Source organism: Gobio gobio (genome assembly GCF_949357685.1).
Source record: "Gobio gobio genome assembly, chromosome: 15".
NCBI classification, from domain to species: Eukaryota; Metazoa; Chordata; class Actinopteri; order Cypriniformes; family Gobionidae; genus Gobio; species Gobio gobio.
In genome coordinates, this window is record NC_137108.1 from 31734313 (window position 1) to 31752851 (window position 18539).

The 18539-nt window shown below is 39.0% G+C and overlaps 1 protein-coding gene across 2 annotated transcripts in view; it reads left to right on the forward strand.

The window, feature by feature from the left end:
* The window catches only part of sema6cb (semaphorin 6Cb), a 160234-nt gene that overhangs the window by 107109 nt on the left and 34586 nt on the right, over positions 1 to 18539 (forward strand). For both annotated transcript variants that reach the window (XM_079837110.1, XM_079837111.1), the window contains exons 4-11: positions 1674 to 1870; positions 7059 to 7173; positions 7632 to 7689; positions 10090 to 10146; positions 13316 to 13417; positions 17392 to 17482; positions 17757 to 17891; positions 17975 to 18063. In XM_079837110.1, coding sequence (XP_079693236.1) covers positions 1732 to 1870; positions 7059 to 7173; positions 7632 to 7689; positions 10090 to 10146; positions 13316 to 13417; positions 17392 to 17482; positions 17757 to 17891; positions 17975 to 18063 — 786 coding nt within the window. In that variant the 5' untranslated portion in view covers positions 1674 to 1731. The remainder of the gene's footprint in view (positions 1 to 1673; positions 1871 to 7058; positions 7174 to 7631; positions 7690 to 10089; positions 10147 to 13315; positions 13418 to 17391; positions 17483 to 17756; positions 17892 to 17974; positions 18064 to 18539) is intronic.

Genomic DNA, 18539 nt, shown 5'->3' on the forward strand with positions numbered 1-18539 from the left:
CAAGATGTTGGGTCTGGGAACTCACCATTGGCAGGGCTCAATCCGAGAGGCGGGATAAACGGTTGTCTTTCAAATTCCCTCTGCACGCAATAGGATAGCGCTACAACCAACCAGAGCGCTATCAGTGGTGACAACAATCACAAGCGGGTTGTGGCTGAGTCCCATGCGTTTTCCCACCAGCGGAGCTAGTTGATAGATTAAACTTTTGTCGTATCCGGTCGGCAAAACTCAGAACAAATCTTCCTTTTTTAAGAATGACTTCAGTGCCGTAACGTTCTTTGTTAGCAGGGAAGTAGCAGGGATTTCACGCAGAGCCGTCACAACTCTTCCGTAATTATGTTAAGCCCGCCCACCGACTCTATACACGCTGTGATTGGCCTGACTAGAGTTTGGTTTTTCAAGCTTGCAAGTCTACAGAGAGTTGCTAGACAACCCTGGCTGCAAATTACATTTGCTGCCGCTAGGGTGCGTCTAGATTTCTAAGCTATGTGTTTTGTGCAGTCAGTTATCGAAAAAATAATCAAAGTATAAAATTGTGACTGTTTCTTTTTAGATGTTAATAATTTTACATATTTTTAGACCAATGGGGCTATATTGATACATTTCAGTATTTGCTTATAAGTACGTTTTTGTTTACGTTTGTAATGGGTCACCACTGTAAAATCTGCATCCTAACGCTAAAAACCAGCAAAACCACTGTACTAGAGGGCAGTCCATCCTCTTTTTGGCCATTGTATAAAATAATAACCTGATGCCAAACTCATTAATGTCAGTATCTCAGTCCATTATGAATCTAATACAAACACTTAAAGCGGTCATTAATAATTCAGCCTATTTTCAATAGAGCTCTTTGGCAGGAGTTTTTCATTTTTTTCCATTGTCCTGAAAATAAGTTTTTGATCCATCCCTGTTGGCCTCGTGTAAAAGCTGACAGACTGAGACGGCATCCCAGCAGCCTTTGCGGTTAATTGAGTTAAGTCACCTGTGAAAGACTGTACAGTTCGAGTCAATGAGCCAGGTGTCCCCCAGGCTGGGTCCCTTATAATATAACCTATTGTGATGTACACTCAGTCTATCTCTCTTTGTTTCCCAAGCTCTGTTTCTCCATTATTACATTGGGCATGTTAATAAGAGCAATGCTGTCACTGTCTGACTCTGTGTGACTGTAGGATGCTTAATATTAAATTGCATTAAAGAGATGGTTAAAGGTGAAATATCAGTCATTATTTACTCACCCAGTTGACAACCCATCTGGCTTACTTCCAGAAAGGAAAATTGCGCTAGTTGCTATACTGTATATTTTTCAGGCTGTTAGTCTGCATGGCGACACTTTTTCAAGCTGAAAAAAGATGCGAAATAGCCATGACAGTATCCTAAAAGTGGTACAGTACTGTACATATGACTCATCATGTGTTGCATTAATCTTTTGCTGTATGAACCATTTAATGGCACTTTCTGAAGCTTAAAAGCCTCAGTCCCCATTCATTGTAATTGGATGTAAAAGTGCACTTTCTCAAAAATGTATTTCATTTTGTGTTCTAAAGAAGTCATGTTGATGTGGAAAGACATGCCAATGCCTTTCACAATCATTCAGTCAAATGTACACGTTTTTCAATCAGTGAGCATTTTTAAAACAACAATTGTCGTCATCGCCCTATTACTTGTCTTTTCAGGTGGTGTTCAATCTACTCTGGGTCATGCTGTGTGGCTGACTTCTATGCTCTAGCTGAAATGAGGTTGGTGATTTTGGGGTCGCGGCCCCTCTTGGCCTTGACCCTCACGCTCACCCTCACCTGCCTAAAGCATCTGTGCCATGGTGCGACTCCCTTTCCTCAGGACCTGGAGCCCATCAGCACTGTTGGTAGTGAATGTAAGTATGTAACTACGAAACACCACTTGGCACTGCAGTTCCTGGGATAAAAGTGACATTATTTCACTGATGTTTTTAACTTTTAACAGGCATACAAAGAGTGTTAAAACCTCAGTTTGTTTTCATATATTTTGATAATTCAATCATGACATTTGGAATTATGATATGAATGCTTTATCTTGCATGATATATAGCAATAGGCGCATTAAACCGTACCCAGAGTTTAAAAGTAAACCGCCTGCCAAGCAATCAGGTCTTGGCAGGCGTAAAGCATTTCATACGCCAAATACATATCAGCAGCCATGGCTGCCAAGTCCATCCTCACTCCACCTTCCCGTTCCCAGCCCTAATCTACCCCATCCCGGTTGCTTCACCCTATGCTACTCCCCAGCTTCCAAACCTATTGGGCCTGAGAGAGCAGCTTCACTCTGTGCTGCTGTGAAGTTGTTACTAATTGGCAAATAAAAACTCCTCAGTCTTGGCTGTGTAGCAAACAGCATGGTGTGGAGAGGCCGACTCTATTGCAAATGAGGTGTGTTAGAAGTGTTTACTGTTTTATGTTTATATTTTGCAGACAATCCATTTTTATGCAGTCTATACCATCCAGCACTATATTCCTCAATAATTCTTAAGGAAACCCAAAGGCATTATTTTAAATTCAATAAGTTGGAAGCATGACTTAGTGGCAGGGTTGTGCTCCGATCAGAATTTAATTTAATATTACATTCATATACATATAATTTAATACTAGCTTTGAATGTCATTGTTTGAGTTGGTACAAGAGCTCTGCAGGTTCTTTTGTTCTGCTAAAACGAGTGGACCACATTTGAGAGAGCTGGACTCAAAAACAGAGACTGAGCCTCAGGGCCATTGGTGTACAGATAGCTGGGCTAATAGAGCTCTCCAGAAAGAACATCACACGAGTAATGAGACCCATTTATCAACCATTTCCACCTGTGTGTTTATGTGCTTACTGTATGTGTGTGTGGTTTTACATCCGGAGACTTTGCTTTGTGCTAGGGCCTTTACACATTGTAACCTTTAAACTCATTGCATGCGACTACGTTCACACTGTAGGTAAATACGATTGTCACTCAATGTGAATATGAGTGAAAAATTCAGTTCTGTTCGCATAAAATTATTTTAGAAGAGTGACAACTGCAACATGCAACCAAATGTAACAGCCAGTTTTTGTTAAGATGATGGTTTGAAATAACAAGTTTGGTCTGGACTGTAATATATGGGTTTCTTGTGGAGTGCTGGGCTGGTGGGAGCCACTACAGTGCAGAGAGACCATATCAAAATATGCAAATGAGTCAAGACAGGTACCTCAATTTCTGTGATTTTCTAGCACAGCATCTCAAAGGAGCTGTCAGCGAGTGCCGTCACTGCATTAACTAGTTGCTCAGTTTGCTTCTGTACACATGACACATTTAATGTATAATTTAATAGTGATTGTCATCTTAATTTTCAAGAGTAAATGTACTAATTGTTGAATGTGATTGTCATTGTTCAAAAGCGAATTGAAAATAGCTGTTACTGCAGTTGGTGCATTTGATGGCTTCGGTAGTCTGTCTCTCTCCCCCATAGGAGATCCCATCAGCCCTGCAGTCTTGGTGCAGCCCACTCATTACGGGTGAAAAAAATTGAATCTTAACAAGATTTAACAAAGTATGGCATATTTGTTGATTACACTGTTGGCATCAATGTTTTTTTCAGCTGAGTTCTTTAATTATGTGCTATATGATCAGAACCGCCCTGGACTAGTTGTCTCTCATGACATCCAGTGTGATCATCTTTGATATGTACTTTAACCCTTTCATGCATGGCGACCTCTACAGTGGACAGATATTTGGAAGCCATTTTGAAAACAAACATTAAAAATATATATTACTTTGTGATTTTCAATAATTCATGCATGAAAGAGTTAAGGGAAAATTTGCTGTTAATTTACTCGCAGTAAAGACGTTTTCTTTCTTTTTTTGCTGAAACCAAGGTCCTTGGGGATTCATGGTAGATTGTAATGTCAATGGCTACCGTCATTTTGAGAATTATGTCAGCCATAACATGGAAATATGATTTGTATTTATTTATTTTTAATCTATTGATATGGGCCTCTAATGTTGATAGGGCATCCCTAGTTTAATGTTATTCACTTCAATTGCGAGAATAGAAACTTTGGTCAGAGTCAGTCTGCAGATTTTAGGCAGTTGGAGTTGTCAGATTTCTCAGAAAATTGTGTAGTGTATGATGTATCAAACATATTTGATATTTTGAGGTGATTCTTTTCATTTGTCATGCACCTCCAAAGCAAGTAGGCGTATGTTTCTGCAGGAGTTTGTTGTTTTTGGAACAACTTGCAAATCTTATAGTGTGTGTGATCCTCAGTTGATTAGTGTAAGATGCTCAGTTTTTCTTTGTAACTGTTTACAAAGTCTGCACGTGTATGATGCTTAGCGTTTTAAAATCGAAGTTCAGACTCCATCCTTTAAGATTTAGAACTTTAGTTTGATTGATTAATCTTAATTTATTTTGAAGAATGAAGCTGAGAATTCTAGAATATTCATTCTCATGCAGTGAGTTCATGCAGTGATTTTCCGACTTGTGAGAGCCATGTGGATTGAAGTTTATTTCTCATATCACTGGTTCATTGGCTTTGGCTCTGTATTGAGATGCAGACACTCTGGGTGATCTTTATTGAGGGATGATCCTGCCGAGATCAGATGATGGTGTTTACCCAGACAGTGTCTTTGAAAAAAGAGTGAAGTTTCTGCTCCAATTTAACCCTTACGTGTTTGTTTACTGTAGCTCCTGAACATCAGAGCGAGCTTCGGTTCCTGCTGCGGCCACCTGTGGTCTGCCAAGTTTAGGAGAAACTCTTAACAATACCCAGTTTTCTAATCACTAAGTAACTGAAGTAACAGGAATTAGCACCCCAAGGTCATGTTTGCAACCCTATGTCGGCTACTTTTGTGCAGTCCACAGTTTCCAAACATACCTGCAAATTAAAGTTCCCTGCAGGTCATTGTGGACGTCTCTGCGGGTCTGAAAATGTTGTGTAACCCACTCTGCCTCTGAAAGAAGAGCACGCCAAAGTGACTCATCTTTGACATTGTGCTAGAAAATTATCTTTTTAAGTGTAAATGAGATTAATTAGCAAATGATATTTCTGAGTGTTAACACACATACACATCATAATTGCGCACAGCAAAATGAGATCTGTGATATGAATCACTATAAACATTAAACAGTGTTTGGTGTGGGAGGGCTTATCGAGGCTCCCAGACAGAAAGTGATTGGAACCGGCTAGCTACATTTTGCAGGTTTTTAAAGAAAATCGAAATGGCGGACAGGAAGTTCGGATGACTATGGCAAAATTGGTATCTATGTTCTCGGCATGACCCTAGTTATTAGCAATTTGGGAAATTTCATTAGAACTTTTGACCATAATGTTGTGCTGCCCTGAAACTTTGAGTACCTTCAGGGCATGGTGCCAAAGACGCATACTGATTTTCGTTTAAAATATAGCATTTTACGGCTAATATCATAATGGGCAATGCCCAAAATGGTCAATGTGGGAAAATTTGGTTTTGTTCGACTCTGCATCCTGCACTGAATCTAAAGAAACAAGTTGTGCTTTTTGGCCAAACCGATAAGAAGTTATAAGCAAAAATGAAAAAAAAAAATTATATCTCCTGACCACTTGGTGGCACTGCTTTGAAACTCTGCATGAAGCCTCTTGTCATTTTTGTCATGACACAAACAAAGTTTAGTTATAATACGCTAAAGCATGCTCTTTGTCAAATTGAAGGCCTATGAGGAGTTCGAAAAATATGTTTTTTCAGAAAATTCAAAATGGCGGAAACTTTGGACAGTTGGTGGAGCTAGAGGGATTGAGTTAGAGGACCCTATTTTAACGATCTAAGTGCATGGTCTAAAGCACACAGCGCAAGTGCACTTAGGGCGTGTCCGAATTCACTTGTGCTATTTTAACGTCGGGAAAAATGCTCATTGCCCCCGGCGCATGGTCTAAAAAGGTTGTCCCTATTCTCTTTATGAGTAACGGGAGTGTTTTGGGCGTGTCATGCAATAAACCAATCAGAGTCTCATCTTCCATTCCCTTTAAAAGCCAGTAGCGCTTGCACCATGGCAGATTCGTTTTTTAGATGGTGGAATATAGACACCCTCAACCTGATGAGTCATTTTAAATACAAGTGTGTATTGCCATGATTGTTTAAATAAGAAGCCAATTTCATTCGTCATTACTGCAAATAGGTCATTCTGATTAATGCAATCCATTATGACATGTATGCATTTTTATCTTTATGTACACAATAATAATCTTTTACATTGTAATCCTTTTATTTGTAATATTTGGCATGTTTGTGTGCTGCTGCGCATCCCTGTGTGTGTAATAAAGCGCATATTACTAACACACCCTTTAAATAACACAAAAAATACTACGCTTTTGACTTTAGACCAGGTTTCAGTTGGTCAATGGTGCAGTCTATTTCAGTTGCCTCAAAATAGCCAAACGCGCCAAGAATGCACCTGAACACTCCTTGTTTTCAGACCAGCACACCCATGGGTGCACAAATGCATTTGCTATTTAAACAACGTGGCACAGGAAGTGTAAATGATAACGGTGTTGGGCTGAAACTAGCAAAAAACACTTGCATTGCTCCGGGTGATAGGGCCCAGAGACTCCAAATTTGCTATGGTGACAGGTCAGACTGTCCTCTATCTGTGTGCCAAATTTCATAACTTTCCCACACATGGTTTTGTGGGCTGCCATAGACTCAAGAGCTGAGGAAGAAGTGGTGGAAGAATAATAATAAGAACACTATCAATTGCAATAGGTGCCTACGCACCTTCGGTTCTTTGCCCCTAATGTCTTGAGCATATGTGCCTTTACCACTAGGCCATGGCACTGACCTCTCAAAATGTTCTTATTAAAATCCTAAAAAGTGTAGATGGAAAAAAAATATTACATTTCTATTGTTGCCTCTTAAATATTTGTGAAAAGACATACTTATAGACTTGACAAGAAGACTTAATATTGCATACTGTTAACAAGTTACACTTAATTTAAAAAAGTTCCTTCAGGTGCTACACTGACACCAAGATGGTAGTGAGTGACAATTTCTAGTTGATTTTAACTCAGTCTTTTTTCTTTCCCATCATGAAGACACCTACCTGTACCCCAGTTTCCAGGGGAACATGTCAGATAACGACACTGCCAGACTGGGGCTGGATTTTCAGAGGATGCTGCGGATTAACCACATGGTCTACATTGCTGCAAGGTATGTTGTGTCAGTTCAATCACATGCTCACACTGCACACAACAACACAGCTACACACATTTCAAAAGATGCAACATCGACTGGGAATTCCAGACCTCCGGATCCGTACACACTAGTGCTGTTTCTCCAGACACCTGCAGCGATAAGACCCACACACTAATGATAAGGGTCGTGTGATTGGGCCAATCAGTCTCATTCAGACCTGGATTGCAGACAGATGGATGTTCGCTCGCTCTCTGACACCTCTCTCACCCCTTCTATTTCCTCTCTGTCTGTCTCTTCACCACTCATGCTCTCTCACTCTCGTTTTGCTGTGTTCTGCCCCCTTCAATTCAGCTCAAGGTGTTATTGGCACTGTATTGTTACTTATCGAAAGAAATGCCAAAAAGAATCTCAGTTGCTTAAACACTTGATGAGAATATTGGCATTTTTGTCTTTCTCTCTCTGTGTCTCTGCAGAGATCACGTTTTTGCCATTAACCTCAGCTCTTCAGCGGAGCGTATCGTCCCCCAACAGGTAAGCTCACCTTTTTCTCAACTTTCTGTTTCAGTCATCTCTAAGGTTTTTCTTTCTCTCAGATTAGTGATGTGAGTGCGTTAAGTGGAATATTCACTTTTATTCGTCTTTGGGGAAGGACCATTCAGAAATCCCATTTTTCAAATGAGCAATTCTCTTTATGGTGGCTTTAGAGGACGCATATTCCATGCTTTTATAGCATTGACTATTTTTCCCTGAGGTCCACTTGAAATGTGAGTCAAGGTCTCTTACACAAAAAAACAGCCGTAATGTGTAGCATACTGCTGTAGACTGTTAGCACTTTCAGCAAATATGGTACATTTTGGTGCTTTGTGATTGATTATTTTTTTCACGTAGCACGGTTGCGCTTAGGGCAACCCGAGATTGAGTCCTGGCTCGTGGACCTTTGCCGATCCCGGCCCCCTCTCTCTCCCACTTCACTTCCTGTCTACTCTACTATCCTACCTCAATAAAGGCAAAAACGCTATAAAAAAAGTTATTTTGACCTTCTCAACTAATAATTTGGATAGTAAAACTATAGTAAATACTCTTTAAATGTATTTACTAATTATGTATTACCAAAACATAATACTTAACTATGCCACAACTCTGTCATCAATTTGTTTAACATTTTTTTCTAAAAAGAAAATACAAGATGTAGTTTTAAACCGTATTTATATGTCCCATTTACATATTTTTCATAATAGTGAATAGTGAAATAATTAATAAAAAATAAAAACGGTCATTTACTAATGTATTTAGCGTGATCAACATTTCTGAACGTTAAGCTTCTTCTTTCACTTGGTTTTTTTTAAAAAGTGAGGATATTTTTTATTTAAAGGGTTAGTTCACCCAAAAATGAAAATTCTGTCATTAATTACTCACCCTCATGTCGTTGGACACCCGTAAGACCTCCGTTCATATTCGGAACACAAATGAAGATATTTTAGTTGAAAGCTGATGGCTGAGAAAGGCTTCACACAGGCCTCCATTGGCATTCAGTACATTGACACTTCCAAGATCCATGAAAGGCACTTAAAACGTCGTTACAAAGTCTATCTCACCACAGTGGCTCTACAATAATCATACAATGCGACGACAATAGTTTTTGTGCGCAAAAAAAAATCAAAATAACACCTTTATCCAACTTGTTCTTGTCTTCCGTGTGCGCCTCCACGACGCATGCGCGAGAATATGACGCAGATCCGGCGTTCGGACATATGACCCAGAAGCGATTTGTTTACGAGCAGAGGAAGACGCGCGTGTCTAAGCTGTTGGATTCTACATTGATCGTGCTTTAGGTCTCGGCGTAGTGCTCAAAATGGAGCTTAAGTGTGTATTTCATCGATTCCCGAACACCGGCGCTACGTCATATTCTCGCGCATGCGTCGTGGAGGCGCACACGGAAGACAAGAACAAGTTGGATAAAGGTGTTATTTTGATTTTTTTTTGCGCACAAAAACTATTGTCGTCGCATTGTATGATTATTGTAGAGCCACTGTGGTGAGATAGACTTTGTAACGACGTTTTAAGTGCCTTTCATGGATCTTGGAAGTGTCAATGTACTGAATGCCAATGGAGGCCTGTGTGAAGCCTTTCAGAGCCATCAGCTTTCAACTAAAATATCTTCATTTGTGTTCCGAATATGAACGGAGGTCTTACGGGTGTCCAACGACATGAGGGTGAGTAATTAATGACAGAATTTTCATTTTTGGGTGAACTAACCCTTTAAAGTGTACATGTTAAGGTGTTTAAAAATCATATTTTTGTACCTTATTCAAGGTAAGTGGTTGTTTTCCTCCTTGATAGACCCATTTTGCTGTTACATAGGCTAAGGAGGCAGTTTTGAGTTCTGAATGTTTGAGTTATTTCGTTTTTAGACTTATTAGTTTGCTTTTTTCCCCCCATCATACGTTGTTGTTACTTACAGCAGTCATATCAAATGTAATCGTGTTGATGCAGCAGTCTGCTTATGGATAGATCGCTCACTCTTTCTGCATTTTGTCCTTTGGGTCTCACTGACATCTTAACAGTTGAGAGTAAGATGTCACTGCAGCAAATAGTTGTGTTAGTGAGAGTGTTGTTTTTAGCTTGTCATGGTATGTGTGTGGGTGTTGATTGCCTGCTGATCCTGTTGGGTGGGCAGACATGGGGCGGCCCAGTAAATCTTTGAAATACTGCCTGACCTAATGACACCAGCACACACACACACACACAGATTGTTAACAACCTGAGGGATCTCTCTTTTCCTTCTTGTTGCAGTCCTGCTTTTCTCTCTCTCTCTTTCCTTATTTTTTATGTTTATTATGTGTGATGCTTATTGAAGTAAATTAGATTTTTCCCATTGCAGCTGTTGTGAATAGCGATGAGCCCATGATTGTTTGTTTGTTTGTGTGGCAGAAACTGACATGGAAGACAAAGGATGTGGAGAAATGCACAGTCAGGGGGAAAAACAGCGTGAGTACACAGCTCTTTTATTTCTCCTTCACTTTCTCCCTGTAATTGTGTGATAGAAGTCAGCAACTGTTGAATTGAATGGCTATTAGTCTCGCACAGACTGACCTTCATCTGAACAGGTCTGGTTCACATTCCAACTTATTCTGTAAAAGAAGAGGAATAACATAGACAGGAAGAGACCATATGACTGACAACCACATTTTATTTTGTAGTTTGGTGCCGATTAGAGGCGGATTTATCTGAAATAGATCCTACAGTAAAAGACTTGTGGAAAAAAATAGCCCAGCAGTCTGTATGAATGGTTCTGCAGTAAATATGGGAAACATTTGTATAGATTTTTCCTGATCAGAATTTCTGCCCATCCAAAATGGGCTTAGTATTTCGTATGATTTCAAAGACATAACTGAAAACGAATCAAAATATACAGACCTACACAAAAACATAAAAATAAAAATTAAAAAAAACGGGGACAATGTGTTTTCTCTAAATCAGAAATGTTTTTTTATTTATTTATCTTGAGAGATAAGAGATTTTTAAATGTATCTGTACTGGATGATTTTAAATATTGTATTCGGCATTCTAATTTTCTCTATTTTTTACTTTTAGATGATTTTAGTTGTAATCTAACACTCACTGTAAAATTAATCTTTAAAAACACTAATATTCCAAAACTGTTAAATATATTTATATATATATATATATATATATATATATATATATATATATATATATATATATATATATATATATATATATATATATATATATATATATATATATATATATATATATATATATATATATATATTACTATAATCTTACTTTATAATGTTGTGATGCCTAAATTCACTCGCTTTAAAGGGGTGGTAAAACACATTCTTTTGAAGGCTTGATTGTGTTTGTGGGGTGCACTGTAACATGTGTTCATGCTTCGTTTTTAAAAAAAAAATCATTATTTTTCATATATTTGACCTTTATTCTACACTGCTCTGTCCCTCCTTGTAAAACGGTCTGATGGTTTTCGGGTTGTATGAAGCCAGTCCCTCAAAAATACGCAATGGGCTCAGATTGGTTAGCTGCCCCAGTGTGTTGTGATTCGTTAACCGCATTGCACGTTTGTCGGAAATGCCACGCCCCTCACCTTTATCGGTAGACTGTACTTTGGTCAGTATTAGAAACAATGGCGTCAATAAAACCATACCAATCTGAGCCTGAATCAGACCCAGAACATTTTAGTGAAGATGATCGAGCAGAACCTGTTCAACCTGTTCAGTCCTCAAGAGTAAAGACTGCGGATCTATAGTGATCGCTACTGAATGGCACTTTGTATTTTTAGAACGATTATAGCCAAATATCTGTCGCAAGAACTATTAACCCAAAACGAACACTAAACACTGGCTTTACTAGTAGCCAAATCACACACAGAACCATGTTTAGCATGCCTGTAGATAAAAAATACATACAAGCTCTAATCAAATAATCATTTACACTAATGCCAAGTTCGCTGTTGAGATTTTAACGTTAGTGTTTGTAACGTTAGGTGTTCGTCGGATAACGTTAAGTATGAATGAGCATTTAACAGACTGGTTTGCAGAACAGCGTTGTCATCTGTTTACTTCCTTGCTACAACGTACAATTAACCTATTACAGGAAAACACATTGATGAAAAATAAATCAGACTTACAGGTTGTGGCCCGTAAACAGCTTCTGTTTGTAAATCCAGCTTTCAGGACACGCCGTTCTGCGAATCCTGTATTGAACTCGCGAAGATTGTGGAAGTTTTCCTCCGTGAAATGTGCAGCGGGAGGCGCGCCCGTCGTGCATGATTCACACTGGCAGTGTTTGTCTCGCTGAACCGCTGCTCATGAATTGCAATGGACGAATATTGTCCATTAGGTCACGTTTTCCAGTCTTCTCCTCCGACCCTGTCTGTCTCGTGCTTTATGATGAGCCCCTCTGTCTAATACACACGTGCATATCGCACCCCCGTCCCTAGGAAGGCTGAACAAAGCAAGTACCCCAGACCTGCAATCCGGATGAAAATAACAGCGTTTCGTCGGCATTGCAGCAACAACACTCCAGCCTAACTATACCACAACAACAGCGATACAAAATGGCTTCACCCCCCCTTATTTAATATTCTCGGAGGAGGGCTTATGTAAATATTGGGGCTGGTGATGTCACCAACCCTGTCTGTAGTCGCCTAACGGCCGTTTGCTGTGGTCCTTAGAAACGGATTTCTTTAAAAGCAAATATCTCCCTTTGCTTTAAACTTTGAACGTTGTAACTTTGCAGATGTTGTTTATGCTCAAGCAGCAACATTACACGCTAGCTAAAGTTAGAATAGTGAAATCGTGGTTTACCACCCCTTTTAAAAATTGTAAAGGATTTTTGTGTTTTATTTTAAATATATTTACATTTACATTTAGTCATTTAACAGACGCTTTTATCCAAAGCTACATGAGGGCAATAGAAGCAACTAGAACAATCAAGGGCAACAATATGCAAGTGCTGTAGCAAGTCTCAGTTAATCTAGCACAGAACAGATAATTTTTTTTTTTTTTTTTAATAAATAAATTAGACAGACAGAAAATGAATAGAATGATAAGTGCTATTCTTGATTGGTCAGGTGCTGCTGGAAGAGATGTGTCTTTAGATTTATTTGGACAAAATGGTATAGAATTTTACTATGGACCATTTATCAATTATCACCCCTACCTCCAGAATTGTAATATCATGCTTCCCTAAAAAAACCCTGTGTCCTCCTTCCTAAAAGTTGTGTCAAGCCAGCCAATCAGATTAGAGTTTGCCGGATCGAGAAGGCACTTGCCAATTTTGTGATCAGTATGCATCAGATGGTCAGTAAATGGTCTGAAGCTAACACTAAATGTCCAATCTCCACAGGTGGATGTATATACATGAAGATATGTGAACACACAGGTTTTATAATATCATTGTTGGTTGAAGACTGAGTTGCAGTGAGCGAGTCAGATCCTGGAGCTCAGCATAGGGATTATGTTAATTTGTGTGTGGAAGTGAAGGAAAAAAGGGAGTCAGTAATGATGCTCGCTGAAAGCTTCAGGATGAGTCACTCTGTGTGTGTGTGTGTGTGTGTGTCATGCAGGAGTTATATATAGTGTGAGTAAAACCAGTGTCTTGTCTTTCACAGGATGAGTGTTACAACTACATCAAAGTGCTGGTGCCACGTAACGATGAAACTCTCTTTGCATGTGGAACCAATGCGTTCAACCCCACCTGTCGCAACTACAAGGTATGATGAGTCTATTTCTGTCACACACACACACTTGCACACAGTTTTTACCTCCTACAGATGCGTAGATTTGTGAAGCTTCCCTTTTAAAGAATCAAAATTGACAGTCTACATGCGTACATCTACCTAAATTTGTCAGCATTAATATTAATTTGAATATTAGGCCTGTTCAAAAACATATATATCCTGCCACACCTGTTTACAACCTGATTTGGTTTTTGTGAGGGAAATCTCTTTTCTCCCATCAACTGCAGTTGCAATGAGCAATTTTGACGCATATTAACTGGGTTTCCACCCACTTATTTTTGGAAAATTTGGAGAGAAAAATATTCTCTATGAAAGCATAAGTAAAATCAGGCAAATAAAATTATTAAAATGCACATAACAAATTGAGGTGAAAAAATGTTTTATTTTATTAGAAACATTTACTGAATAAATTCCCAGATGTGTATAAAATGTCGTGACTTTGCTTCAAGTCATGTGACTGAATAATTCACGTAGATTATTGGCTGCTATTATTTTGCTCAGATGATTGACTACTATAATTTAAACTATAATAGAAATGTATTTACTGAATGTCATGTGACCTTGCTTCAAGTAATGTGATTTGCTCAGATGCTTGGCTGCTATTGCTGCCAGAACCATCTGACATGAAAATCAGTAATGTATTACATTTAATACAAGAACCATGTAGTGACTACAACATTTTAATTTCTAGTTTACAATAGTATGCAGTCATCATCAACCAACATAAAGTTTTTCAACACAATTTTTTTTTAAAGGCAACTTGAAATCAAAATGATGCTTTTTACTTTCTTTTTAAATGTCATTAGTATTAATCTTTCATTAAAATAAACCAATAATATCATAGATTTTTGTAACTTTTCCTAATCCAATCAAATACCACAGGAAATCCCTCCTACTGAAATACTTTCATTGAAAATATCATGCTTTTTCATGCTTTTTTTTGCTTCTTTTAAAAAATATTTCATTCAGTGCCTACACCAATATGCAACAAATCACTAGTGATGTGGAATCGGGCCTGTTCTGTGATTGATGGTGTTCCATCAACATTAGCAGATCTTGAGTGGTGTGTGTGCGCGCGTGTGTTTTTGTTTGCCAGAGAGCATGTAAATCTGACTAAACTCTGGAGGAGGCCAGCAGGGAGTCAGCTAAACTCACGGATGAGGCTCTGCTCTCAACTTTTCCATTTGAGGCTCTTTGGAGATCCTGATTTATGCACCTTACCCTGAAGGCATCTTCCTTCCATATTCCTCTCTTTCCTCCTCCTCCTCTCCGCTTCTCTCTCAGTCTGTCTCCATTTCTCGTGCTCACAGTCTCGTTTTTCTGCATCTCTCTGAGGAGAAGGATGTTCTGTTAGAGCCCTGGAGAGGGACAATATGTCATGTCTTGCAAATCATGTCGCTCAGTTCCTCAGCCTCGTCTTCTCACGCATTCCTTCACTCTCAACTCAACTTTCTGGAAAACTGTGCAAGGAGAGGTTGAGGAGACATTGTTAGAGTTAGATAGTTAGATTGTTATAATATATAGTTTTGAGAGTTTTGGAAAAGTTACATTTACCTTTTTCTTAATATTACACTTTCCCATATTACGTTTAGATTACCTTTGCTCGTTTAAAGTTTCAAAACACTAATAATTGTATTATTATTAAAGAAGTCTTAATATGCTGCTTATGGGGTCTTACTATTACGTTTTCAATGTTCTTTATTGTGTAATGTTGCTGTTTGATCATTGTCTACAAAGTCCACTTCAAAGTGAGTTTTTCTCTATATCAGTAACCACTGTTTAGGAACCCCCTGAAACGCCTCCATTTTAGTCTTGATTTTTCTTTTTCCAGGAATGTACACGTCCCAATATTCCTCATTTAAATAATTTGCACCCAAGGCATACACATAGAAAGAACTGAGCAGGATAACCAATTGGTTATCGCAAGATATGGCGGCTTCCATACCAATTTAGGCTGTCTGGCTGATTTTGTGAACCTGCCTCAAACGGCATCACACGGGCACAGAAACAGCACTATTATCCTGCCATTACATGCCAGATTTGAAGTGAGCTGAACATGTAGTAGCTATAGATAACGACTGAATAAATAAAATGAAAAGGAAGCAAGTAACACTAGATGTATATACGTCATGAAAAAATCAACAACGGACAGCTGTACAACAAAATCCGATACGGAGGTCCCTGTTAGTTTTATAACAGCTGTATATAACTGTCTAATTTGCCACATTATGAACAAAGCTAAATGTAATGTGTCTTTGGATGCGCTGCACACACACTTGTAATATTTTAAGACTGGCGCTGTTGCCAACCACATTTTGGTTGTTTTTCTCTCTGCTGCTCGAATTTCAATGTCATGCAATTCAGTTTGTCAAACGGCTTCAATGTTTAAACAAGTCATGATCTGCTCTTCAATAGATGTGATTTGTTGTGATATTTAAAGCAGCATGTATATGATAGTGTCAGGAATTAATGAAAATATGTGGGACGTCACGTCGATATAGTAAGATTGAATGATGTCATCAGAGTCTGCCATACCTTTGCTTTTGGTGAACTGACGCTATTAGGTGTGAGGCCTGGTTGAGTTGCGTTAGTAGTGTGTTGAAACTCGCGGTTATGGTAAGGGGTGTGATATTTCCAAAACATGCTGGAAGCGGTTGACCAAACACAACCCACTGGTCCAGCTGACCAATCAGAGTACATTGCGCTTTTTGGAAGGAGGGGTTTCATTGAGACATAATCTAAACTTGTTACTGAAAGACTGGGAAGTAAGGTGCTGCAACAATGTAAAATATATGTGGGAAAAAAAATGTAAGCATGAAATCCTATTCTGGTAGACCCCAAAAACTAAATTAGTACTTTGAAAAAGGTCAAAATAAATAAATGCAATTTGTTTGTTGTGATGTAACGTTAACTCGCTTAACATTCACTTATAACATTTAAATGAGTTCTAGTTTTTATTTTTCAGTTCTTTACACAGAATAGTGTACAATTTGAATGATCAGCTCATCGGTATCGGCTAGAATACTGTTTTTGCCATTCTCTTCTGTATGAGTAGGGTTTAGGTTATTCATTTTTACATTAAAGTGCTATACAGCCACATAAAACAAACAGACATGTTTTCCTGGACAGATGTGTACAGATGGTCACCCTTTGACATAGAACCAATCCAATGCTGCTCCTGCTTTAATTCCCCTCTATTCTTCTCTATCCCTATGAGCTACATGGCAGTGTAAGTACTGGTGAGCTTCAGCAGGTTCAGTAGGTGTTAATCCGGTGGGGATGACACACAATGTGACCCTGAATACCAGAATGCCCACAGGACCCTTTCAGCCGCTTTGCTAAATGTGTGTTTGTGCGCGAGTATAATCCAGCCGTCTTTGTGAGGACATCTCTAGCCCTGCAGGTTGAATATCTGTGTGGATTTGTACACGTTTTTTTTTTTCTGTGAACACCACAGGTCGGAAGCTTCTGCTCTGCCTCTGACTAACAAGAAAAGCTGGCACACTGTTCACACCTACAGTTCCCAAAGAGGAATAAAACAAAACAACCATGGAACACACACCACCCACTGGTCCACGAACATTTATACAACAACACTGAATTCAAGCTCCTAAAAGTCGTTGCAAAAACCACCAACCAGCTTTCAAAACATGCACTAAATTGTAAACAAATCACCAATGCATCACTAATCTTTCAAAAAAAGATTATGGATTGATTCAAATAATTAGAATTTACAATATTAAACAACAATATTAAAGGGGTAGGATCATTTACTCCACCTCATGTCATACCAAAGATGCCCATACATTGAAAGTCAATATGGTCCAAAACAACAATGAATTGAATGGATGTTTTTCAAACTATCTTTGTGCTGTATTTGAAGTGTTCTTTATTTACTCAGTGTGTGTAAGGGGTCTCTCTTTCTCTCTCCCTCTCACTCTGGTCAGATGTCATCCTTGGAGCAGGACGGAGAGGAGGTGGTCGGTCAAGCCCGTTGCCCTTTTGAATCCCGCCAGTCTAACGTTGGCCTGTTTGCCGGTGAGTTGGCAGAGCACCATCCGTCTGGGGAGGAAGACACGAAATCTCCTATAATCTCACTAGTGTTCCACTGACATTTTACAAAGTGCAGGAAGTCACAGTGAGACCGCTATGATCACAGACGCAGAGAGATTTAAAAGACACATGAGGGAGATGAGACGCGTCTCTCATTTTCTCTTTGTGCCATATATACACTGAACTGAACTGAGCGCCGCTTTGTGGAGTTTTGTGTTGTTTTGATTTATCAATAGTTATTTCTCACCTCACTTCCCAGGCGGTGACTTTTATTCAGCCACAATGACAGCCACAATGACGGATTTTCTAGCAAGTGATGCAGTGATTTACCGAAGTTTAGGAGAAAGCAGTCCTGTCCTGCGTACGGTAAAATACGACTCAAAATGGCTGCGAGGTGGGTGACCTGTTATTCAAGTACCTAAAATAATTTTCTCTATAATTTCTATTCTTTTTTTAATCATGTCTTTGTTTATGTAGAGCCTCATTTCCTTCATGCCATTGAATACGGGAACTACGTCTACTTCTTTCTCAGTGAGATTGCAGTAGAGTACACCACCCTTGGCAAGGTCAGACACTTCAAGTACACTGCAAAAATCTTTTTTTTAAGCACTGTCTTGTTTCTACAGGAAAAATATGTAAACATCCTTAAAACAATATAAATTTACCTGAAGCAAAATTGCTTAAGATATTAAGATTGTTTTTCAGAGTATTATGTCATTAATCAAGTTTATTGTTTTTATTTTTTATTTTTTCTCTTGTTTTAAGCTGTGTGTGTGTGTGTGTGTGTGTGTGTGTGTGTGTGTGTGTGTGTGTGTGTGTGTGTGTGTGTGTGTGTGTGTGTGTGTGTGTGTGTGTGTGTGTGTGTGTGTGTGTGTGTGTGTGTGTGTGTGTGTGTGTGTGTGTGTGTGTGTGTGTGTGTGTGTGTGTGTGTGTGTGTGTGTGTGTGTGTGTGTGTGTGTGTGTGTGTGTGTGTGTGTGTGTGTGTGTGTGTGTGTGTGTGTGTGTGTGTGTGTGTGTGTGTGTGTGTGTGTGTGATGTATAC